Source organism: Schistocerca americana, chromosome 1, assembly GCF_021461395.2.
Source record: "Schistocerca americana isolate TAMUIC-IGC-003095 chromosome 1, iqSchAmer2.1, whole genome shotgun sequence".
Taxonomy (NCBI): domain Eukaryota; kingdom Metazoa; phylum Arthropoda; class Insecta; order Orthoptera; family Acrididae; genus Schistocerca; species Schistocerca americana.
Window position 1 is genome coordinate 967,417,465 of NC_060119.1, and position 25,880 is coordinate 967,443,344.

The following is a 25,880-nucleotide window of genomic DNA, read 5'->3' on the forward strand; positions in this document are numbered from 1 at the left end:
GCAACCGATGCAAAATGTCACTGGCTACAGATGTTGAGGGATCGGAATAGAACTATCGTGCAGCACACAGGTGTAGTCAGAATACTGCTGCACCACTCCACTGCAGTACGAGAGATTGGTTCTGGTTTTAATCCCTTTTCAGTGCCCAAACAGACCTACGCTATCAGTCTTCGATGGCTCACTTGAAGACGATTGCCAGGTGCCGAGTCGATATATTGTGTGATGAATTAAACGACAACCGGCTGCAACCCAGAAATTTGTTTGAACATTAACTTCGCAGAGAAATAAATGTTAGAGTTCACGTCAGACCCCTGCCATGCCCCTTCGCTACTCAGTGGTAATTAAAGACACAAAATCATCAATGTTAATTGCCTGTCTCTCTTACAGATGTCGCCCACGGTAATTTTACCGACGACGACCTGGGCACGTCGCTTGTCCATCCCGTTCTTGCTGGCTCGACGGAGAAACCGAAAACCAAACCAAGTTCCAGTGAACTTCCTGGTAAGTACCTGGAATATCTTTTTCTCAGAAATATATGCTTAATGAAGTTCAATTCATATTAAGTTACGTAAGACAGTAGCTCTTTTTGAGGAGTGTATTAATTTTTGACTCTTCGGTATCCGAGAACAGGTTTCCCATGTTAGGCAGTTGTCTGTGAACTAAGATTCTGTCCATTTCTCCTAAATTCTCTTCGCTCTTTTCTATTACTGTTTTGAAACTTTCATTTCTATCTTTTTCCTGTATTTACATCATTCAGGTAAATTTAGACTGTCAATGATGTACATCACACAAGTGAAGGAAACCTCACTTCATAAATTTTACTATTGTGCAACTGTTTGTAACTGCATCACTGCACTCTGTTGCTTTAAGAACCTAGCTAATTAAGTGATTTTAGGGATGCTCATTATTATAACTATAGAGGAGACCACTTCTGTCTATTCTACACCAACGAAAATACGGCTATGAATCTATGCAAAAAATTAGTAGACATGTCTTGAAATCTAAGTCTCACTGAGAGATGAAATTCTTCTAGTTGCCAGAACCTCTACACTTTGTGAGAAATAAAACGATGATTCGTAAAATGAGAAAAAGAAATTGCTGCCATTTTACTCGTTAATATGGCACTCGAGATACAACTACATCAGGAAGTCTTTATTTTGATATCACTGATCACAATTAGGTCTAGGCTCTCAGATGCTATCATCAGTGATAGTGTATCGCAGGCGTTTAGCTAAAGAAAACTTGAGATATCATATATGATCCCCAATCTTTCTGCGGTATGTAAGCTGCACTGACAGCTGAATTCTCCTTCATGACACTGGAGTGCTTGCGATGCCTGTGTTCGTGATCTAACGCGACACACCATCTTGTATCGTTGTGCAGTATCTAAAAACATGTATGAAGCCCCAATCAGCCATTTCCTCTGCACTGAGACGTTCTTATAGTGGCTGCCTCATCTCATTTACGTACCAGTAAAATATTAGTAAATCAAATGAACTGATTGTATAGCATTTTTGGGCCTGTAGATCAACCTCTAGGGCTGTTCGGCTGCGTAGTGTAAGTACCTTTATTTGATTCCATTTCGGCAGCTTGTGCGTCGATGATGAGGACAACACAACACCCAGACCCTGAGAGGGTTATATAGCTGCCCGGTCGGCAGGGCATGGATGTGTGTGATGTCCTTAGGTCAGTTAGGTTTCAGTAGTTCTAAGTTCTAGGGGACTGATGACCACAGATGTTAAGTCCCATACTGCTCAGAGCCATTTATTTTTGCTATCAGTTTCGGCGTTGCACTACGTCATCTGCAAACTCCTGTGTAAAGACAACAATAATAGCAGTGTAAACTACATAACAAAACGCGTGGTGTAAAATTTAAGAAATCGAGTTATATACAGTAGTCTACTGAACACAATAGGTCTGAGTTGCTTATCGTCCACGTTCTACTTCGATAAAATGCTTCACTCTATATAAGTACCTTCAGGCAAGACTTTCTAACACTGAAATTTATACTCGATGGTAACAAATTCCTCTTTTTCAGAAACTCTTTTCTTGCTGTTGGTAGTCGGCAGTTTATTTCCTGTCTTCTTCACCCGGCCTCACTTATTTTGCTGCTCAAATAGCAAAACCCAACCTTCAGCATCACCTGATTCAGTTCACATTCATTCCGTTGCTCTTGCTTTACTTTTGTTGATGTTCATCGTATAACCCGTTACCAAGACGCTGTGTTTCATTTAACTGGTCTCTGAAGTATTTTGCCGTCTCTGACAGAATTACAATGTCATCCGCAAACTGCAAAGTTTTTATTTCTTCTCCCTTAATTTTAGCTCCTACTTCATTTTTTTTTCTTTTACTGTTTGCCAATGTAGAAATGAGCATCATTGAGGGAGAGGCTACAAGCATCACACCATTGTCCGTTATTGCTACCCTTTCACGCCCTTTGATTTAACTGCAGTCTCGTTTCTGTACGAGTAGTAGAGAAATTTTGGTACCTGTATTTTGCCTCATTTATTTCAAACACTGTCAAAAGCTTTCGCTAAATCTATAACGCTGTATCTGTGGGTTTGTCTTTCTTCAGTGTAAGATTAGTCGTACGTTCGGCATGGCCTCGTCTGTTCGTATAAGGTGTGCCCTATTAAAAAGGAGACCTTCGCTCTAGTGGCGTTGAATGTAATCCCAGTGGTCGAATGTTTTTACTGAGAGATGATGTCGTAGTATTTCCAGTTGCACAAGCTGAGTTAAGGACTTTGTAGCAATTTCTTCATTTCTGGAGAGTTTTTCCCGCAGTTTTTTGTATGATGGATTCCCCCTGATCAGCTCAAAGAGCAGTTGTCCAGTTTCTTCGCGCAGAAGGGTATCGTTGTTCCAAACTCATCGCAAGATCAAAGAGGTTTGCGGAGAGCAGTGAGTCTCACGTTGCACAATATTCCGTTGGTGGTAGCATTATGAGGCAGGATGTATGGCCAACAAGATCATAGACCTTCCTGAAAAATTTCTATGGGAGTTCTCGGAACATTCTCCTTAGAGCCCCGATATCTCCATGTGACTCGCTTACCTTCGGCCCCTTATAACAACCAGTGCATGGTCAGAGATTCATTTGTTACAAGGAAGTGCAGGATACCGTGGAAAACCGTATCCGCTCCGCGGAAACCATCCATTCCTTTCCTATGCGCTGGGATCAGTGGATTAATATCAATGGCAATTACGTGTAATTGTATTCTTCCACATGCAGTCACGTCAGTGTGACCGTCACCTTTGTTCGACATCAACATGCAACCTCCAGTCACAGATGGCAGGTGGGGACACTAGCAGTGTAGTGTATAGAAAATGTATCCTGGGGACGGGGAGAGGGGGAACGTGGAAAATAGTGCAGTCGTTATCATAATGCGGAAACGGAGTGATTTATCTGACGCCCAAAAGAGCATGATAACAGACTTTCGGGCCAGGTGTGGAAGCATACCCGAGACGGCTAAGTTCGCGAACTGTTAGCTTGCCGCCGTAGTTAAAGCATAACGTGCATGGCAAGAGGGCGTATCCAAAACCGGCGCCGAGGCTATTGCGGTGCACCACGTGGCATAGACGACGGGGATGCACGACGGCTATGATGGTATGTGCGGGCGAGTAGATGTGCAAGTGCTGAGCAAATGACCACCCACATGCGCCAAGGGGCTACCGACAATCCTGAGTGAGCGTTGCTGTGTATCTGCCTCCGCAGCAGGCGACAAGTTCGTGTACCCATGCTAACAGCCGGGCGGGGTGGCCGAGCGGTTCTAGGTGCTACAGTGTGGAACAACGCGGCCGCTACGGTCGCAGGTTTGAATCCTGACTCGGGTATGGATGTGTGTGATGTCCTTAGGTTACTTAGGCTTAAGTACTTCTAAGTTCTAGGAGACTGATGACCTCAGAAGTTAAGTCCATTAGTGCTCAGAGCCATTTTGAACCATGCTAACAGCTGTGATTCTTCAGTTTCTCCCGGCGTATTTGTTGCTCGAACAGTCCACGGGTATACTGCCGGTTCATAGTGTGCAACGGGCATAATATTTCGGCGATCAGACATGTGGCCACCGTCAGGTGCGCTGACGAACAGAGCTCCTGAGGGAGGGCGGCCGATTTAAATCCCCTCGCCCCGCGGGCGCTGCTCTCTTCGCCGTCCGCGCCCGCGCGCCGGCGGTCGCGAAGACGTGGGCGTCGGACTACGTCGTAGCGTCGATGTGCTTGCTACGTCCGCCCTGGTCGCCAGTTCGTAGTTCTTGCTGAGAGTCTTCTTAATTACATTTAATGCCGGATCCCAAGCCTTGCTGAGATTGTAGCCGCAATCTCGGTTGGTAAGATCTCTCCCTGGTGCCAGTTTCGATAGCCTCCCTTATAACGCTGTCCCAATATTTAGAGGTCTGAGCCAGGATCTTGGTACGCTCATAATCCATCTCGTGTTTCTCGGACAAACAGTGCTCTGCAACCGCCAACGTATTTGGATATTTCAGTAGAGTGTGCCTTTGATGTTCTCGGCAACGATCTTCGATGGTGCGACTGTTTGTCCGATATTAGTCTTCCCACACTCACAGGGAATTTGGTATATGCCGGCTTTCCTCAAACCGACGTTGTCTTTCACACTTCCCAGTAATTCCCGTGTTTTATTGGGCGGGCAAAGACCGTTTTAACTCGGTATTTCTTTAATATAGGGCGATTTTCCCCGATAGTGCGCCATTGTACGGAACAAAGGGAGTGGCTACCTCTTCTTCCGTGACTTCACCCGTCTCCACAGGTTGTGCTGTGGTGGTGGGGAGAACCCGTTTTTTCGGAACAACGTTTTGAGGTGTTCCAATTCCTGGGGCAGATTCTGTGCATCTGAGATGATGCGCACCCTGTGTACTAGTGTCTTTAGTACTCCATTCCTCTGAGAAGGGTGGTGGCAGTCTGTTCTCCCTCGGCACTCTGGTGTCTACGGGAAGGACAATGAAAAGTGTCAGGCCGGCCGAAGTGGCCGTGCCGTTAAAGGCGCTGCAGTCTGGAACCGGAAGACCGCTACGGTCGCAGGTTCGAATCCTGCCTCGGGCATGGATGTTTGTGATGTCCTTATGTTAGTTACGTTTAACTAGTTCTAAGTTCTAGGGGACTAATGACCTCAGCAGTTGAGTCCCATAGTGCTCAGAGCCATTTGAACCATTTTTGAAAAGTGTCACACAAGTCGCAATGTACGTGCGTCGTTCGAAGAGCACAAGGATGGGTTTCCTTTATTCCCCTGACCACCACCGTACCAAGATTTAAACCCATCAAAAATATGTGGCACCAACTCGATCGGTTTGTTTGCGCCATGGATCCTCAATCCAGAAACCACGGCACTGGTGTCTGCATGGCTCCATATCGCTGTCTGTAGCTTCAGGAATCCCATTGTCTCTCTTATTGCTCATCTCGCAGCGGTCCGCGCTGCTAAATGTAGTTACTCAGACTTTTGGCACGTGGTCCCTTTAATGTGACTGGTGAGTGGGTAATATTGTTATTGAAGTTTCCTTACAGGTAACCTTTTCATCTGGGCACGCCTGGTGCGCATACTGTTCTTCCCTGAGGTTGGTCTTCAGCAGTTTCTTCCATAGGCAACGAGAAACATCACTGACAGGGGCTCGAAACGCATCGCGTTGCGCGACGCCCTATGCCTCGCCCAGATGAAGCAGTAGCTCGTCCTTTTACACGAGGTGTCCCGCTGTCGGCAGTGACGACGGCGCGCGAGGAGCCGACCAGCTACCTGGCGGCGGTGGTGGGCGTGCTGTCGGCCGTGGCGCTGCTGCTGGCGGCGCTGGTGTACGTGGCCGTGGCGCGCCACCGCCGCCGCAAGGCCTTCCCCTCGCCGCTGCCCATCAAGGTTTCCGCCGCGGCGGGCGCCGGCGCCGGCTCTGCCGCCGACGAGGCGGCGGCGTTCCGCGGCGACGCGGTCCGCGACTGCGAGGCGCTGCGCGGCACGCTGGACCCGCTGCTGCGGCCAGCGCACCGCGACTTCCAGGACTACCAGGAGCCCTTCTACAGTTACAGCAGCGTCATCGACAAGTGCCTCGCCACGCAGTCTGGTAAGCGAGCCGCTGGGGATCGCGTGTCCGCCTCGCTCCAATTTCACCTCATTCCCACTACTGTCCATCTCGTCCCGCAGCTGCAATTCACCTCCCAGAAGTATAGTATTTCCTCGTCCTCGTCGTACAGGCGTCGAGGGAGCTGGGAAGTAGCTCGGAAGTGAATGACGTAATACGGGATACTGGTTGTTCCAGTTGTAGTAGTATTCGTTCGGCCTTTCTGACACACACACACACACACACACACACACACACACACACACACACACGTATACAGGGTGTTACAAAAAGGTACGGCCAAACTTACAGGAAACATTTCTCACACACAAATAAAGAAAAGATGGACATGTGTCCGCAAACGCCTAATTTCCATGTTAGACCTCATTTTAGTTTCGTCCACCTACGCTCAATGGAGCACGTTATCATGATTTCATACGGGATACTCTACCTGTGCTGCTAGAACATGTGCCTTTACAAGTACGACACAACATGTGGTTCATGCACGATGGAGCTGCTGCACATTTCAGTCGATGTGTTCGTACGCATCTCAACAACAGATTCGGTGACCGATGGATTGGTAGAGGCGGACCAAGTCCATGGCCTCCACGCTCTCCTGACCTCCACCCTCTTGACTTTCATTTATGGGAGCATTTGAAAGCTCTTGTCTACGCAATCTCGCTACCAAATGTAGAGACTCTTCGTGCTCGTATTGTGGACGGCTGATGCAATACGCCATTCTCCAGGGCTGCATCAGCGCATCAGGGATTCCATGCGACGGAGGGTGGATGCATGTATCCTCGCTAACGGAGGACCTTTTAAACATTTCCTGTAAGAAAGTGTTTGAAGTCACGCTAGTACGTTCTGTTGCTGTGTGTTTCCATTTCATGATAAATGTGATTTGAAGAGAAGTAATAAAATGAGCTCTAACATGGAAAGTAAGCGTTTCCGGACACATGTCCACATAACATATTTTCTTTCTTTGTGTGTGAGGAATGTTTCCTGAAAGTTTGGCCGTACCTTTTTGTAACACCCTGTATATGTATATAAGAGAGAGAGAGAGAGAGAGAGAGAGAGAGAGAGGGAGGGAGAGAGAGAGAGAGATCGAGAGAGAATTAGACAAGAAAAAGTGCCCACTGCGTAATAAAGGTTGTGTAGCTACTCACAGAGGTCCACTGTGTGCTGTAAATACCGTATAGCAGCGAAACGTGGTAGATATGGTGTAAGTAGGCTGTTAAGGTTTTTATGTTGGTAACGCCACGTAGCGCTCTGCATCAAAATCACTGACGGCAGTCTGTGGCTGGTTGGCATTGTTGGAATATTCGCTTTTGTAGTGTTGGGCAGTTGGATGTGAAGAGCGCATAGCATTGAGTAGTTGGAGGTGAGCCGCCAGCAGTGGTGGATGTGGGGAGAGAGATGCCAGAGTTTTGAGAGGTTGCTATAAGCGGACGACCTGGACGTGTGTCCGCCAGAAAAAGGAAATTTGTAAAGATGGATGTCATGAATTTCTCATGAATTGATAGATAGATATATGATGACTTTTGAACGTTATTAAGGTAAATACATTGTTTGTTCTCTATCAAAATCTTTCATTTGCTAACTATGCCTATCAGTAGTTACTGCCTTCAGCAGCTAGAATCTTTTATTTAGCTGGCAGTATTGGCGCTCGCAGTATTGCAGTAGTTCGAGTAACGAAGATTTTTGTGAGGTAAGTGATTCATGAAATGTATAGGTTATTGTTAGTTAGGGCCATTCTTTGGTAGGGATTATTGAAAGTCAGATTGCGTTGCCCTAAAAATATTGTGTGTCAGTTTAGTGATGATCAGAATGAGTTAAGAGAGAAATGTCTGAGTACGTTGAGTTTTACTCAGCAGTTTCTGTATCGAATAACGTAAGAGTTTTATCAGCACTGTCATATTTAATTTTTTCTAAGGGGAGACTTCAGTGCTAATGCGTTAGGGCAGAACCGGTTTAGGCTAGAAAAGATTGGTTCCAGTTTTGGCCATCAGGTGCAAATCTGACGCTGTGAATGCGAGGAAGTCGTTCCACGTGTAATGGATTGGGAACAGGACGTGTGCAGAAAAGGTCAAACAAATGAGAAAGGCATAAGCTGATTTTCTTACTAAACGTTATGGTTCGTCAAAAGACGGCGTGGTTTTCACACCATTATGCAAACAGTGTACAGCGCCGGATTTGCACCTGGTAGCCGAAAGTGGAACTTGTTTTTTTCCAGTGTAAATCGCTTCCGAGTCAACTCATTAGCTTCTCTATCATAACGTTTCGCTACTATAAAATAATTACAGCCCGCACTAGACCTCCGTGAGCAGCTGCACTTTCATTATAACCATCCGATACTAGTTAGTCACGACCAGTGTTGAACGTTGAACTCCATTGTCAAGTGAAAATGACAACTCTTGCTGCAATGTAGGAGCAGTTGAACTTTATTACTATTTATTTACAATACATACAAAAAACTTGTTCCCGAAGCTTTATTGCTCTGCAGTCACCAGCATTGTATATAACCCGTTGCCAGCGATGCGGAAGTCGTAGGATGCCCGTAGCAGCGACAGTTGCGTTTATAGTACGACTGGAGCGACCCGTTGCTCAATGAATGTCTGTAACTGTTGTGAAGTCAATGCCATGAAGTGCTACCTTCAATTTAGGAGTCATATTGGAGTTACAAGAACGTACTTCCTGGGTGTGCGGTGGGTGGTGCAACACTTCCCAGCACTACCGATCGAACAAATTAGCCACAACTTGTGCCATATGCGCCCGAGCGTTTTTGCTGCAAAATGATGCGAGGATCCTGTAGAATGTATCGCCCTTTATTTCTCTAAGCTGTTCATTTTTTTAACACGGCCTGCGAAAAGTCTTCCATCAGACCTTAATGATTCCTAAATTGAAGGGAAACTGTTACAGAGATTCGTTTGTAATACACCGCTTCACTGGCACTGCCGAAGCTGCTAACGGTATCCTATGACTTCAGCATGGCTGGAAACTTGTTATGCACAATGCCAGTGACTACTTTGAAGGTGAGTAAAACCTTGAAACATGTATCTATTTTGTTTAGGTTGTAAATAAACAGTTGCCGCCATTAAAGTTCCAACCCTATGAATCATTTTAGCGAGGATATGATCTGAAAATGGGGAAATCCTCTGACATAAAAACTTTGACTGAGAGCATATTATTATGGCCCGGCACCTGCGAAAGAGCATATCGTAAACGGCGAACTGGTCGGCTGTCGTATGCTACGGCCGTCAGCGTCTGTAGAAAGCACAAGTGTGCAGTGTCTGTATTTTGCACCGCCATTAATATGTAGTCTCCTTCAGACATGCACACAGGTCAGGAGGACATTGCATACTACAATAAGACACTAAAATAAAAATAAAAGTTGTACAGTTGTATTTCGTGCCAAGAGATGCCAGAAAGACCATACTAGGGATGTCCCTCCCGGTGCAGGAATCACAGAAAGTGTGCAAGCAACAAAGGACGATAAGAGGTTCGGATGGATCCGCTAAGCGTGCCTTGCATGGACAGCCGTAGTTGTTAACAGGAACGCTCTTATTAAGTAGGTAATCAAGGTTCAAGTCCCGGTTCAGTTTAAATTTTGACTTGTCACTAATACACTGTAGATCTGAAGCCTAATCGTATTCGCAATTTGCGAAAACTGTCGTCTATCTATGGGAAGTGGTTAAAGGACGGTGAAATCATGTGCGGGAGACGAGGCATTGGATGTTCACGCCTCACCATTGAACACAGAGGTGTGAGATTTGTCCGGCCTGTAAAGCACGACAGACGGCAATCTCACACAGGGCACACTGCTAGTGAAGGCACATGTGATTCATGGGGCGCCGTTTACATATGGTGCTACGTACCTCCGAAAATCTTCCCAACACTTGTCGGAACCTAAGCGTGCAGAATCGCTGCTGTATTGCGTTCAAAAGATGGTCCATGAAGTTGCTAAGCAGATGATCCCACTGTCTCAGCTCATCACTGTCTACACATGTCATACCTCTCATTTTAGCGCAAATCTCTCTACAGGAGAGTTTGCTATGTGGTCAGGATATGTTTTCCGTGAATTCTATACTTCACACGAGGGAAACGCTATGATAGTTGTTTTGTGAGGACCATGACCGATCCCTTTCTCTACACTGCTCCTCGCAACAGGATGTTTTCCTTTACCTATATTCAGCTGATTGCATCGCACCATACGACGGAAATATTTCACCGGAAAACATTTACTTACTCAACTAGCATGGCGTACATCCTAATATAACAAATTTTAGTAAATAACAACATGGCGAAGGCGTCCCTCAATTCCAAACTATCACAGCCTCATTTTCAATTTGATGGGAAAAATGTAAAAACGGCAATAATATTGAAAGAGTGACTTGTAATAAACCAGATCGACATAGGCTGTTAATATGCTTGTCCTGCTCCTGTTTCTAGAGCAAATTCCTTTACCTTTGCTGCTTCCATAGTTTTGCAGCTTCACTTATCTGTCCTACTCCGTTAACGCAGTTATTCACTCTGGAATCTCTGGTGCGCCGTTTCTGAACGTTTTGTAATTGGTACCCGTTAGTTAAGTGATGGATGTGCACTACTCTTTCGTCATATATATGTCTACATAAATTATTATGTGGACGTAATCAACATTTTACCATAACAAAACAAGCAAGATAAAAGTTGTATAGAAGAGAATAATTTTACCCCCATGTCAGTGGTCTGAAAAATTCTTGGCATGATAGCGAAAACGAGAATTCATGTTTTAAAAATCTTTTATTTTTCGACATAATCTCAAGTCAGTCCAGTGGAGTTATTCCATTTGTGTTGTCCCTCTGGAAGTGCTGTAAAATAATGGTATATAGCTCTAATCGATTATTGTTTGGGTGAAAAACGCAAACCAGAAAGGGAGACTTATGCTTTTTGGAAAAGATGGAAGTCTGAGAGAGTCACAGCGGGGAAATAAGGTGGATTTTCCGGCACTGTCTTGAAGAAAGATTTTTCTTTTCTTTTACGCAGGTCCTTTTCTGAATATTTGCATCCTTTATGTAATAAGGTTCGAATAATATCCCCAAATTATGCAATTAATTGTGAAAGTTGTTGAGTGGTGCGTCCCAGATCAGACTCATACAGCGCAATGCTCATTATATGATAAATCTTTGATCATAGAGGATGAGGAAGGGAAATGTCCGTTCTTTTCTCTGAATTATCTATATGACTGATCGTTGAGTTTGGCCATTGATAACAACTGAAACACTGTCACAGTGGGAACAACAAATTGATTGTACATCAGGTTATATTTATGATTAGTCGGTCGCCATACCACAGAAAAGTTGTAGGACAATGTAAAGGATCTTAGAATCTAAGTGGAGACTAAGATCGGCAGATATTTATATGCTCTACTTACTGATGTAAATCGCAATAAAATTACCGGAGAAAAATCTCTCTAAAACTCAGATCCTATTTACAAGATTACTGTAGACTTTGGAATGGTATCAAAAGGTGTGGAAGACTGTATGGAGAAAATGCAACAAGCTCTGCTCATCTGTGGAGCTCGTGAAATAAAAGCCAACGGTATAATAGTATGCCACGAATTATAACCAAACTAAACAACACAAATTGTGTGGCAGAATAATCAAGTAACGAGCTGCTCAGAATGTATATAGAGATACCTCAATTTGCGACACTTAAATTTCTCCAAATAAGCTAGTGTGTGCCAATTACCACCAGAGAGCGGCTTGGGATGACTCTCAGTAGTGGCCAGGAGCCAAATGCCCAGAATCGAAGTACGTCGCCCTCCACTGTCTACTGTCAGAAAACGCCTCATGGAGGGAATGACTCAATGCAGTTACCAATCTCGTGGACAATAATTTCGCTTATTTCACCAAAAAAGCAAAAAAAACAAGAGGAAAGCACGAGAAACCTCCCACTCTTATGATACAAAACGTACATTAACAAACAGAAAGTTGGTACCAGCTTGATGAGTGTTGCCTCGTTGGACAGGCCTCACACCAAGTGCAGCGGCGAATTAACTCAAACAAAAATTTTGAAGTGAATGGAACTATCTTTCTCATACAGGCCTGAGCTGTGTCGCAGTCTTGGCCTTTAATGTTCATGCAGGAAAGACAAAAAAGTCAAACACAGTTATTCTCTGCGGACGTCTGTGACGACGTGACGCCCCTTGCCTACAGCTAGGCCGATATTCTGTCCAAAATAGCACGAAGCCGGTGGCACCGTCATGTCCACGAAAACTGTCCCTCCCGCACTTCTAGTACTGAGATTCATCGACTGCCTTCTGCCAACGACTACACCCTGAGACCACACTGGTAAGCACAGTCCCAGTCCGAAAAATGGAAAACTTTTTTCTCGAGCACACAATCCCAGTTCCCAGAAAATAACAATCATGAAACACGAGTAGTTCCAGAGAAATGAAACAACATCGCATGGTGATACGTGACAATAATGTCACAACAGAATTATTTTGACATGGCCTTTCTCGCTGATGATATCTTGTCTCCTTGGGAATTGAAGAACCACCTTAGTTGAATTGTTTCTATTGTTTTTTGGTTACGGTGTGCAATAGTGAATCTGTGTTTCATCTATTGTCACATAAAATCACAGAAAATAATTCTTGTCTTTAGAAAAATACGCCAAATACTGCACCCATCTTGCAAAAAAACCTCCGCCTTGGAGTTCATCATGCAAAATATGGCGAGAACTTTCATTGAAATCCCTGTAGTTTGGACAATTTTGCGCACCTTCATACGCCGATCGTATGGTTCAAATTCGCGACGATATTTGGCGTGGTTGGGCTTTTCAGGCTTTCTTCACGTGGATGATAACCTTGGACACTTTAATGACATCGTTTTAATTTGACAGCATATGTGTTGCAACTGAAGGGTCGCTATAAGCAATACTGTTTCTCGAATGAATTTTAGTTCATGACGGCATTACACTTGATTTTCACCAATCTGGAGAACTCATGCCGTGGCCCTACTACAGACAGCTCCCTGTAGCCTACTGTTGAGTGGAATAACTTGTAATTTCACTCGAATCCTGGAAGAGTAAAATCTCCCATCTAGTGCTGCCATCTACGAGCGAGGCCGAGAACTTATCAAAACATCCTCGTAGTATACATTACGTAGGTCGGATAGAGTAATTCCTGCCCCAACCGCCTGATCTGGTCCCAGTCACGGGTAGCCCTTAGATACTGACCATTCACAAACATTCTCGCAGCCGTTCTGTAGCGCCACTGTGCCTCTGTGCCCGGCAGAGACGTCGCACGAGTACGCGGTGCCGGAGCAGGGCGGGCTGTCGCTGCCGCCGTTCCTGGCGACGCCGCCGCCGGCGCGCAGCGACCGCCACACGCCGGCCGCCTCCTCCACCAGCCGCAGCACCACCTCCACCGCCACCAAGTCGGACAGCTCCACCAGCAACAAGGTCGGTACCCTCTCAGTCAGCTCTTCCTCACGCACGTAATCACAACAAAATACACTACTGGACATTAAAATTGCTACCCCAAAAAGAAATGCAGATCATAAACGGGTATTCATTAGACAATTATACTAGAAATGGCATGTGATTACATTTTCACGCAATTTGGGTGCATAGATCCTGAGAAATCAGTAACCAGAGCAACCACCTCTGGCCGTAATAACGGCCTTGATATGCCTGGGCATTGAGTCAAACAGAGCTTGGATGTCGTGTACAGTTACAGATGCCCATGGAGCTTCAACACGATACCACAGATCATCAAGAGTAGTGACTGGCGTATTGGGACGAGCCAGTTGCTCGGCCACCATTGACCAGACGTTTCCAATTGGTGAGAGATCTGGACAATGTGCTGGACAGGGCAGCAGTCGAACATTTTCTGTATACATAAATGCCCGTACATGACGTGCAACATGCGATCGTGTATTATCCTGCTGAAATGTAGGCTTTCGCAGGGATCGAATGAAGAGTAGAGCCACGGGTCGTAACACATCTGAAATGTAACGTTCACTGTTCAAAGTGTCGTCAATGCGAACAAGAGGTGACCGAGACGTGTAACCAATGGCACCTCATACCATTATGCCGGGTGATACGCCAGTATGGCGATGACGAATATACGCTTCCAATGTGCGTTCATCGCGATGTCGCCAAATACGAATGTAACCATCATGATGCTGTAAACAGAACGTGGATTCATCCGAAAAAATGACGTTTTGCCATTCGTGCACCCAGGTTCGTCGTAGAGTACACCATCGCAGGCGCTCCCGTCTGTGATGCACCGTCATGGGTAACTGCAGCCATGGTCTCCGAGCTGATAGTGCATGCTGCTGCAAACGTCGTCGAACTGTTCGTGCAGATGGTTCTTGTCTTGCAAACGACCCCATCTGTTGACTCAGGGATCGAGACGTGGCTACACGATCCGTTACAGCCATGCGGGCCGGCCGCGGTGGCCGTGCGGTTCTAGGCACTTCAGTCCGGAACCGCGTGACTGCTACGGTCGCAGGTTCGAATCCTGCCTCGTGCATGGATGTGTGTGATGTCCTTAGTTTAGTTTGGTTTAAGTAGTTCTAAGTTCTAGGGGACTGATGACCTCAGATGTCGAGTCCCATAGTGCTCAGAGCCATTTGAACCATTTGAACCACAGCCATGCGGATAAGATACCTGTCATCTCGACTGCTCACTACGACGCCGTTGGGATCCAGCACGGCGTTCCGTATTACCATCCTGAACCCACCGATTCCATATTCTGCGAACAGTCATTGGATCTCGAGCAGCAATGTCGCGATACGATAAACCGCAATCGCGATAGGCTACAATCCGACCTTTATCAAAGTCGGAAACGTGGTGGTACGCATTTCTCCTCCTTACATGAGGCATCACAACAACGTTTCACCAGGCAACGCCGGTCCACTGCTGTTTGTGTATGAGATATCGGTTAGAAACTTTCCTCATGTCAGCACGTTGTAGGTGTCGCCCCCGGCGCCAACCTTGTCTGAGTGCTCTGAAAAGCTAATAATTTGCATATCACAGCCTATTCTTCCTGTCGGTTAGATTTCGCGTCTGTAGTACGTCATCTTCGTGGTGTAGCAATTTTAATGGCCAGTAGTGTATCTCTGGCGAATAAGAAAGGTTTTCATTTAGGGCCTTCATATTTTTGTGTATATCCTCCTTTATTCACTTGCTGCTGCCAAAAAGTAAAGTGATACTGTGCCGCGTCTGAAATCAGCACTCTTCAACATTTATTTAACACATGTCCAGTCCTACACAGTTAATTTACACGTTAAAATATCTCTAATTCCTAATGTAAACTAACATAAAAAGTCTCCTGCTAAACGTCCACAGGCGGCCCACAATTGGCTTAAGCTAATGACTGATTGAACTATCCATTGCATTCGTCCACCATTCTTCACATTTCCAAAGCTAGGTCCAACCCATAATCTGGTATACTTGTAATGCCCGTATATCTGCTCTATCCAGTTTGTATCAGTCTCCCCAGATACGTCAGCACCATGGTCCGTTATGTTTACCGTATCTGCATACACTCTCCTACTCTTATCCTGTAAGAAATTATCAAATTCTCTTCCCTCCACATTCGCGTAACCCTGTACACCCTGAACACTTCAGAACCCTTTTCTCCACAGTAAACAGCCGTGATATGTTGCTGAATCAATATCCAAATAACCCACCAGATATACACCTTCACATACTACCAACACAACTGCAAGGTCCTACTGCTCCCAGACAATTAAATTCATTCTGACATATATCGTTACCATCGAATCTAATCCACTTATGTTAACCTTTCTCGCATCTCAGTTCTCTTTCCCCATACCTTTCTGCTCTCTCCATAAACATGGTCTTCCCTCTATCCTAATTACTCCCTTCCTAAAACTCCACTTTTCCTGCAACCCATTGTCTCACATCATACGAGGGTCATTAAACAAGAGACAACTAACTATAAACCAAAAATTGTTTACTAAGTAAATACGAATTTTGGTCTACTTTCTCACGTAATCCCCACAAACTTCTAAGCTATCGACCCATCGTATTACGAGACTTATCCCCTCAGTGGAAGATTGCAGAGTCTGAATTTTTCTTTGGATTTTCGTTGCCTTTGAACTTGACGCAATGCAAATATTCTTTCATTGTACCAAACAGATAAAAATTCGAAGTAACAGGGTCAGGCCCTTACGTAGGGTGAGATAGAAGCTCCAAACCGTATTTGCTAATTTTTCCTTCCTCAGATGTGCTGCATAATTTCGAGCATTGTCTTGAAGAAGCAGCACGTTATCCTTTAACATTTCAACAAGGACGATTAAGGTGCATTGTTCGTGCTTCGCCAATAAATCACAGGAATTTCTTACGGACAAGCCTTGGGATGTTTCCTCTGTAAGCTGTGAAATTTGGACTCTGGCGCAAAACTGTAAATCCATGTTTCATCACAGTTCGATGTCACGTCCAAAACCACATCGCTACTGGTAAGATTTCTGAGCTCGTTCCAAATGAGCAGCCTCTGTACTTTGTGATAAATGGTAATCTCTCTGCGAACTCAACCAAGTATTACGGCAGTAAATGTTATGATGGAAACAATTGTACCAACATCTACTGGACATTTCTCTGCAGATTGTTCAAGTGTAAATTCTCAGACATCATGGATAAATGAACATGAGGTTGCAAATCCAAAGTAGATACTGCAATTGGACGGGAAGCGGGATTGACGAAATGTCCGTGAATAGTGCGCTGGACAGCTATCGTGTTGGAAACAGATATCCATTCTTGTAAGAACTGGGACATCTTCCAACATTATTGGCGAAATATTATCTGAAAAATCGACATACATTCGACCTATTACGTTACCATCTATGAAGTGTAGGCCAGTTATCCAGGTACGCAACACACCGCACCAAACACTGACACTTCAGAGTGCTGAAGCTCGACTTGCCTTAACCAGTGGGGATTCTCCACTGCCCAATAATGCATATTATGCCGATTCACGTGACCGCGATTCGTTAACGTTGGTTCATCAGACAAAATTACCTGTGAATGAAAATCATCATTGGCTAGTTGTTGTAGCCAATTGCGAGTGTTCAAGCGGCTTTGAAAGTCCCCCCGTGTAGGGCTCGCTGCAACGACGAGTGAAATGGGTGGTATTTGTGTTCATGCAGTGCACACGAAATCCCTGTATATCGTGCGATTTGGCGCCAACTAATGTGAGAATTTGCAGCAGTTACGGCTGAAACATCCACTGCTGTCGCAGGCCGTGGTCGGATTCTTCGTGTGGGTTGAACACGTCCAGTTGTAGTAAACAGTATGATAATACTGCGAAATGTCGTTGCAGAAGGAACATTCCTCTCAGGAGATAGGTTCGCATACCGTCGACGATCTTTTCCTACATGCCTATTTGATGCAAAATGCGAAGCAATGATATCTACTCCCTCCGCAATTGTCAACATCATTGTACGTGTAAGAAGAGATGTTTTCGGTCCGAATGTTCGCAGTAAAGTAAACCACGACTGCTTTATGGTGCCATTTCCCTGTTCGTCGTTCGCGGTGCAGCCACAGGCGGTCTCGACACAATGGAACTACCCGAATTCCATATGCATAAGATAACAGTTAAAACATAATCACCTTTTTTATCCACAATTTTTCTCCACAACGAAAGAAGAGCATGTAGCCCGTGCTTCCTTAGCAAGGTTCATAAAAATCAATCCGAGTCTCCAGTTACAATTTTCGGTAGAAACTCCTCTCCTCCCACACTGAAGCGCTGCAGTAGATTGGAGGCAATTGTTTTCCTGTCGTCTCTATTCTGATCGGTCACCACTTTCGGTACCCAACGTCCACAAATATTGGAGTAGATCAGTCTTTCAGTTATGACCGCAACACTGCTTTTACTGATGCATAACTGCGACACAATCCATCCCTTGTTACCCGTTGGTCGTCACGGATGAATTGGTGATACGCTGGATACTGTGTGAAGTCATTGTAATCCTGGCCGACGGCTCTGCGTTGCATCACCCTACTGTGTACGCCCTCCAGCTTCTGTACAGCGACGAACCGTGACGTTCAAGTTCTGACGCCCTCTGTAGAGTCCCTATACACCTTATTCACGTCTCATGATTCCACTGGTAGTTCCACCGTCTGCAGTAAGGAATTCAACCACAGAACGCTGTCTTGTACGTACATCAATGTCGACGATTTTCTAAACTTAAACGACGCCGCCGTCGACGTATGACGCTGTCACTGGAGTGGGTTTTAGAAGAAAATTCTGCGGCAGTGCGCTTAATTCAAGATTACTACGCTACCAACAAGGAGCATTAATTTCTCACTGCCACACGTATTTACTGCTGGGCCAGTGTCACGTACAGAATTTATGTAGTTTAATTCAACATACGCTTGGAGTCCCGTCAGGACCGTCGTTGAACTCAAATTTGACTGTATGGATGGAGAGCGGACGGGGGAGTGAAATATTTTATTTTTAGATTTTTTTAAAAAATTCCTATTGGCTGATATCGGCGGATGTAATAAGGGAGACGACTGAATTTGTGAAGTAGTCGAGATGAATCGCGACGACGGTATAGTCTCCCGTCACCCTGCCTGGCAGCAGTATGCTGGCCTGCGAGGCCGACGGTTTATGCGAGTCTGCCCATCAGGCGCGGCAGTAAACATAGCGATCGAAGGCATATGGCGCTCTGTGGAATCTCGGCCGCTACCGGTCAGCGCGGGAGGAAAATATTACACGCAGTGGCCCCTGTACTAGCTGAATGGTGAACTCCGGTCTCTGAGCACGGAACTTCAGCGTGAATTTGCTTCCAGTCTGGGATCTCATTGTTCGTTTGTAATCAGAAATGTTCAAATGTGTGTGAAATCTTATGGGACTTAACTGTTAAGGTCATCAGTCCCTAAGCTTACACACTACTTAACCTAAATTATCCTAAGGTCAAACAGACACACCCATGCCCGAGGGAGGACTCGAACCTCCACCGGGATCAGCCGCACAGCCCCTGACTGCAGCGCCTTAGATCGCTCGGCTAATCCCACGCGGCTTTTGTAATCAGGTTATTAACCGTGGTCGGTAATGACCGTCTTCACACCTGAGTAAAAACGTATTCAAGCGTGCCTGTTAGCCGGCCGGTGTGGCCGAGCGGTTCTAGGCGCTTAAGTCTGGAACCGCACGACCGCTACCGTCGCAGGTTCGAATCCTGCCTCGGGCATGGATGTGTGTGTGATGTCCTTAGGTTAGTTAGGTTTAAGTAGTTCTAAGTTGTAGGGGACTGATGACCGTAGATGTTAAGTCCCATAGTGCTCAGAGCCATTTGAACCATTTTTGAATCTTTGCTCTGTATACTAACATGTTCAGGACAGCTTTCTTGTGTAGAGAATGGTGAAAACTACTGCGTTCAAGTACCAATCAGTGTACGTTCGTCTCCTGTACGCCGGCCTCATGCCTTCCGCTCAACTAAAAGATTCAGCAACGGTAGCTTGCCACTCCTCGCCATCTCGACAGTACATTTGATGTTTACATAGTCAGCATCTATGTGATGGACGCATTGTTGCAGTATCAGCAAGGTACTGTCAATTTACCATAGAAATCAAGAAGGACGCAACGTCGCAGAGTTCAGAGCTTGCTCCTCATCGTGCTCCATGAAGGTGTTCACTGCGGCCGGAAACAGTGGGATCCTATCACCATGTCATCCGCCATTTCATAATTATTTACATATTTCTATTTATGAACCTTTTGTCATTTACCGCAATGGTGTCAAAAAGGAAACTGACAGATCGCCACGAGAGGGCAATACCTTATCAGAATACGCCCTCTTAACGTAACAATTGCTTCCCTCACATAAGCTTTTGATTTTATAGTCTGTATTGTTATTTTGTTCCTGGAAGTGGAAACAGGAAATAAAATGCTCTAGAAATATTTTCAAATGGTTCAAATGGCTCTGAGCACTGTGGGACTTAACATCTGAGGTCATCAGTCGCCTAGAACTTAGAACTACTTAAACCTAACTAACCTAAGAACATCACACACATCCATGCCCGAGGCAGGATTCGAACCTGCGCCGTAGCGGTCGCGCGGTTCCGGACTGAAGCGCCTAGAACCGCTCGGCCACACAGGCCGGGTAGAAATATTTCGTGCGGTTTATATATTTGCTGTGTTCACTGACAGGCATTTGCAAAATGATCACCGAAATCTGTTGTCTGTCACCAAGTACATGTACCTCATTTATCAAAATTGACACCACGTAGCATCGAGAACTGTGGGTGAAATGCGTTTTGGCACTTGCAGTAAGTGTCTTTCAAATATTCACTGGCAGTATAAATGCTGGCAGACAGTTCATCACTTCATATACAAAGTACGTAAAAATTTACAGGGTGAGCATAAAGTTTTTTCTGTGAAAACAAAAAATTATTTCTTAGGAACTATGCTAGATACAGCTATGCAGTTTGGAAACGCCAGATTAGCTCAGAAATATTTTTGTGGATACACTTCTACGTGTGCTACGTTTTGTAGTCCATAGAACGTCAAGGAGATACTCAGATTTTTTGCATGTCTTTGGCAATATCTCTTGCCATACCGTCTGTACTGCATCTCGTATTCATGCCGTAAGAGTTTGTACACCAGGAACTGGTGAACTGAACGCTTGATTCTTAGCGACTCACCCAAAAAATGCCATATGTCTGGTGAATGTGGTGGCCATGATACTGGACCGTGTCTACCGATACATTTGTCCGGAAAGGTTTCATCGAAGAACTGGCGGGCTAATAACTCCAGTGTGGCAATGCACCATCTTGTGGAAACACCACCAGTGACTGAAATTCTTATGATTGAGGTATCAGTGCGCATGTAGAAGTGTATCCGTTAAAACTTCGTGTGCTAACATTTAGAGAAACCTGCTTATCTCCATCTAGCATAGTTCCTTAGTTAAACGTTTTTATTCCCAGGGAAAGACTTTAACGAGTATTTGTTTGTTTCATTCGTAATTTTTATCATCAGTAGCGACACCTCTGAGCAAAAGATGTCAATCCGTTCCTCGATTCTATGAATCAGACGTTGTTAAATGATCGGATGACGTAGTACCTAATTTATTGACCTCTACTGCATCTCACAGCGTTACTTTGCACAACAGAATGTGGCAGTACAGCGTAAGTGTTGCAAGCAGAAAAGGATTTTCAGATCGGTGTGCCAGACATAATAGATTCTGAAATGCCACAGCAGAACAGTGACCGTTCCTTGCAGCAATACTAAAACTAGTTTAATTTTCTCCATGGGTTGGGAACATTTGATGTATTAGGTTCGTGTTGGCGCAAAATCGGCTTTTATAAAAAGTGGCTCTGTTAATAAATGATCATAGCTACGCCTCTTGTCTCCTCTCATCTACGCAAATGTAAAACGACGTTCTTAACGAAGTGACACTGCGACCAAGATGATATTACACTAGATAAAAGAATTATAAATAAGACCTTAATAATAAACATAATTTCAACCACCAAATACGCTACTTTCACAATTGCCAGATTGTTACTGCCCGCCCCCTGGGAATGATAGTCTAATAAACTGCGAAGCTAGTTCCGTTCGCGAGTTACTGTCGTAAGCGGCTATTGAAAGTGGTCTAAGCATGGTGAAACCGTGTATGCGACAAGGACCTCTACGTGTCATTGTATCAGTTAAATACAGTAACCTGATGAAGGACACTTGCAAAAGAGTCTGAAACGTGGGTCTACGAACCAGTGACATATCGGGAAAAGTTGTATTGAACAATATTTTCTAGTATTTAAAAATATATTACCAATTAGTACTGTAGAGCGCATTTAAAGACTCTAAGGACTCTATGGAAATCTAGACTAAAAATGAATGGTAATAACGTTGTCAGAGAGTATCTTACGTTTACATCACATGGTCTTTGTGCCATGAGGTGGTGTTCTTCTCGCTCACGCTGTACTTTCGCCTACAGTCCAGCAACCTGCAGGAGGCGCTGGCGGCGCTCAAGATGCGGCTACAGCAGGCCACTCTGCCGGAGTTCCCCAGGCACAGGTTGCGCATGATCTCCAGGATATCCGATGGCGCCTTTGGAACCGTAAGTACTCCACTGTAAGACTTTATCTCAATACCATAGATATCATTGCTACAAACATCATGCATAACTATGTTTTACTCACTGCAGTGGGCAATGCGTCTGTGTATGATCCGTACTTGAAAAATGCAGAAGGGCTATACACTGATGAGCAAAATATTAGACCCCTGTCCACCGCAGAACCGAATGCCTGATGACATCGCACACGTGACGTGGTAACGAGTACGGGCGAACAGAGATCAATTATACACTCATGCTCATAAATTAAGGATAATTGCAGAATGTGGTGCCACACAACGTGGCACTACACAAAACTGGAGCTAATAGCATCAGCAAATAGGGAACACAAATGACACAGATCTGTAAGTCCACGGTATTGGTGATAAGTTGAGAAAACCGTCCCGAAACACATGTGCTAAAAACGCCACTGTTTGCTGCGCGTCAATATGGGATATGATCACCGTGCACACGTACACAGGCTGTACAACGGGTTGGCATACTCTAGATCAGGTGGTCGAGCAGCTGCTGGGGTGTAGCCTCCCATTCTTGCACCAGTGCCTGTCGGAGCTCCTGAAGTGTCGTAGGTGCTTGAAGAAGTACAGCCATACGTCGACGGAGAGCATCCCAGACGTGCTCGATGGGGTTTAGGTCTGGAGAACAGGCAGGCCACTCAAATCGCCTGATATCTTCTGTTTCAAGGTACACCACCACGATGGCAGCTCGGTGGGGTCGTGCTTTATCATCCATCAGGAGGAAGGTGGGACCCAATGCACCCCTGAAAAGGCGGAGATACTGGTGCAAAAAGACGTCCCGTTACACCTGACCTGTTACAGTTCCTCTGTCAAAGACATGCAGGGGTGTGTGTGCACCAGTTATAATCCCATCCCACACCATCAAACCATGACCATACAGGTCCCTTTCAAGGACACTAAGGGGTTGGTATCCGGTTCCTGATTCACGCCAGACGGAAACCCGGCGAGAATCACTGTTCAGCCTTCACCCGGACTCGTCCGTGAACATAACCTGGCACCACTGTTCCAATGACCATGTACTGTGTTCTTGACACCAGGCTTTGCGGGCTCTCCTGTGACCTGGGATCAGTGGAATGCACCTTACAGGTCCCCGGGCGAATAAACCATGTCTGTTCAGTCGTCTGTAGACTGTGTGTCTGGAGACAACTGTTCCAGTGGCTGAGGTAAGGTCCCGAGCAAGGCTACCTGCAGTACTTCGTGGTCGTCTGTGGGCACTGATGGTGAATATCGGTGTTCTTGCGGTGTTGTACACTATGGACGTCCCGTACTGTAGCGCCTGGACACGTTTCCTGTCTGCTGGAATCGTTGACATAATCGTGAGATCACACTTTGTGGCACACGGAGGGTCCGTGCTACGACCTGATGTGTTTGACTAGCCTCCAGTCGGCCTAGTATTCTACCTCTCATAACGTAATTAATATGTTTTCTTTGAGCCATTTTCAACACACAGTCACCATTAGCACGTCTGGAAACGTGTTCACACTTACTCGCTGCACCGTACCCTGACGTGCACCAACGCACCTCTGCGTATGTGGACTGCTGCCAGCGCCACCGTGCGACGATCGCAGGGCAAATGTACCGCATGGTCATACCCCGGGGTGATTTAAACCCGCAAACCGTCCACCAGAGTTTGTTTCAGCACGTATCAGCATCATCCTTAATTTATGAGCATGAGTGTAGCTACGATACGAGCTGCGAAAGGAGAAAACCACTGACGTAAACGACTTCGTGTTTACCTGAGATCGTCAGTGAACGCAGGTGGCGCTATTCTATATTTGAATTTCTAGTATCCTTTTGGAACGCTTCAATGCCTAGATAACAAGTGCTGAGCATTCTGTACAATGTCGAATACGTGGCAAGTTCTGTGATTATGAATCTGAAGGTGGTAACTTTACTGGATGAAACCGGTTAACTATATAATAAAACTTTCTATTTGGACATAAAGTGCTCTAAAAGGATACTAGACTGTCAAATACGCGTCTTTTACAATTGGCAGATTGTTACTGCCCGCCACCTGGGAATGATAGTCTCGGAAACGGCGAAGCTAGTTGCGTTCGCCAGCTACGGTCGTAAGTGGCTATGGAAAGTGGTAGAAGCATGGTGAAACCACGTGTGTGCGACAAGGTGTTGGCTTTCCATATTTTTTTTTTATTACATCCTGTCCTGATTAGCCTTTATCTAGGTTAACAGCTGCTACAAACATGCACCGCATCTCGGACGCAGACCAGTGACAGCAGTATTATGATGTGAGCGGCATTCACCTGGACTTGCGTGACGCTTGTGGTAGTAAATGAAGGTACAATGACTGCTGCGGACTACTTTAACGTTACTGCAGAACACCTCCATCCCTTCATCCTTGATGCCTTCCCTGATGGCGTTGGCATCCTTCAGCAGGATAAATGAAGGAAGTAAGTAATACGGGGGGTTAAACGTCCTGTCGACATCGACGTCATTACAGGCCGAGTACGAGCTCTGTTCGTTTCGAAGATGGGGAAGGAAATCGGCCATGTCCTTCTAAAGCAACATTCGCGGCATTTGTGTGGAAAACACCAGATGGCCAGATGAGAATCCAGCAGCATAACTGCCTGTGTCACAAAGCGAGAATCGGAATACAGTGGTTCGAGATGCATGATAGTGACCTCACGGTGATTTCTAGGCCACCAAATTCGACTTATCCGAACCCGACGAACATCTCTGGAGACCAGCTCCACCCCTAATGAACGTGTGTTGTGTGACACGTGTGTAGACATTTGGTGCCAAATACCTCAGAAATCTGGCAAGGGCTTGACGAATTCATGCCAAGTAGACTTGCTGCTGTACAGTGCTCCATAGGAGGAGCAATAGGCTTGACTAATTCATGCCAAGTAGACTCGCTGCTGTATGGCGTTCCAGGGGAGGAGCAATAAGCTTGACGAATTCATGCCAAGTAGATTCGCTGCTGTATGGTGTTCCAGGGGAGGAGCAATAGGCTTGACGAATTCATGCCAAGTAGACTCGCTGCTGTATGGCGCTCCAGAAGAGGATCAATAGGCTTGACGAATTCATGCCAAGTAGACTCGCTGCTGTATGGCGTTCCAGGGGAGGAGCAATAGGCTTGACGAATTCATGTCAAGTAGGCTCGCTGCTGTATGGTGCTCCAGAGGAGGAGCAATAGGCTTGACGAATTCATGCCAAGTAGACTCGCTGCTGTATGGCGCTCCAGAAGAGGATCAATAGGCTTGACGAATTCATGCCAAGTAGACTCGCTGCTGTATGGCGCTCCAGAAGAGGATCAATAGGCTTGACGAATTCATGCCAAGTAGACTCGCTGCTGTATGGCGCTCCAGAAGAGGATCAATAGGCTTGACGAATTCATGCCAAGTAGACTCGCTGCTGTATGGCGCTCCAGAAGAGGATCAATAGGCTTGACGAATTCATGCCAAGTAGACTCGCTGCTGTATGGCATTCCAGAGGAGGAGCAATAGGCTTGACGAATTCATGCCAAGTAGACTCGCTGCTGTATGGCGTTCCAGGGGAGGAGCAATAGGCTTGACAAATTCATGTCAAGTAGACTCGCTGCTGTATGGTGCTCCAGAGGAGGATCAATAGGCTTGACGAATTCATGCCAAGTAGACTCGCTGCTATATGGCGCTCCAGAAGAGGATCAATAGGCTTGACGAATTCATGCCAAGTAGACTCGCTGCTGTATGGCGCTCCAGAAGAGGATCAGTAGGCTTGACGAATTCATG

General features: G+C 45.7%; 1 protein-coding gene across 1 annotated transcript in view; it reads left to right on the forward strand.

The window, feature by feature from the left end:
* LOC124595579 (discoidin domain-containing receptor tyrosine kinase B-like) overlaps positions 1 to 25,880 on the forward strand; it is a 195,109-nt gene that overhangs the window by 150,147 nt on the left and 19,082 nt on the right. Inside the window, exons 9-12 of the mRNA XM_047134373.1 lie at positions 388 to 501; positions 5,706 to 6,056; positions 13,330 to 13,496; positions 22,001 to 22,123. Coding sequence (XP_046990329.1) covers positions 388 to 501; positions 5,706 to 6,056; positions 13,330 to 13,496; positions 22,001 to 22,123 — 755 coding nt within the window. The remainder of the gene's footprint in view (positions 1 to 387; positions 502 to 5,705; positions 6,057 to 13,329; positions 13,497 to 22,000; positions 22,124 to 25,880) is intronic.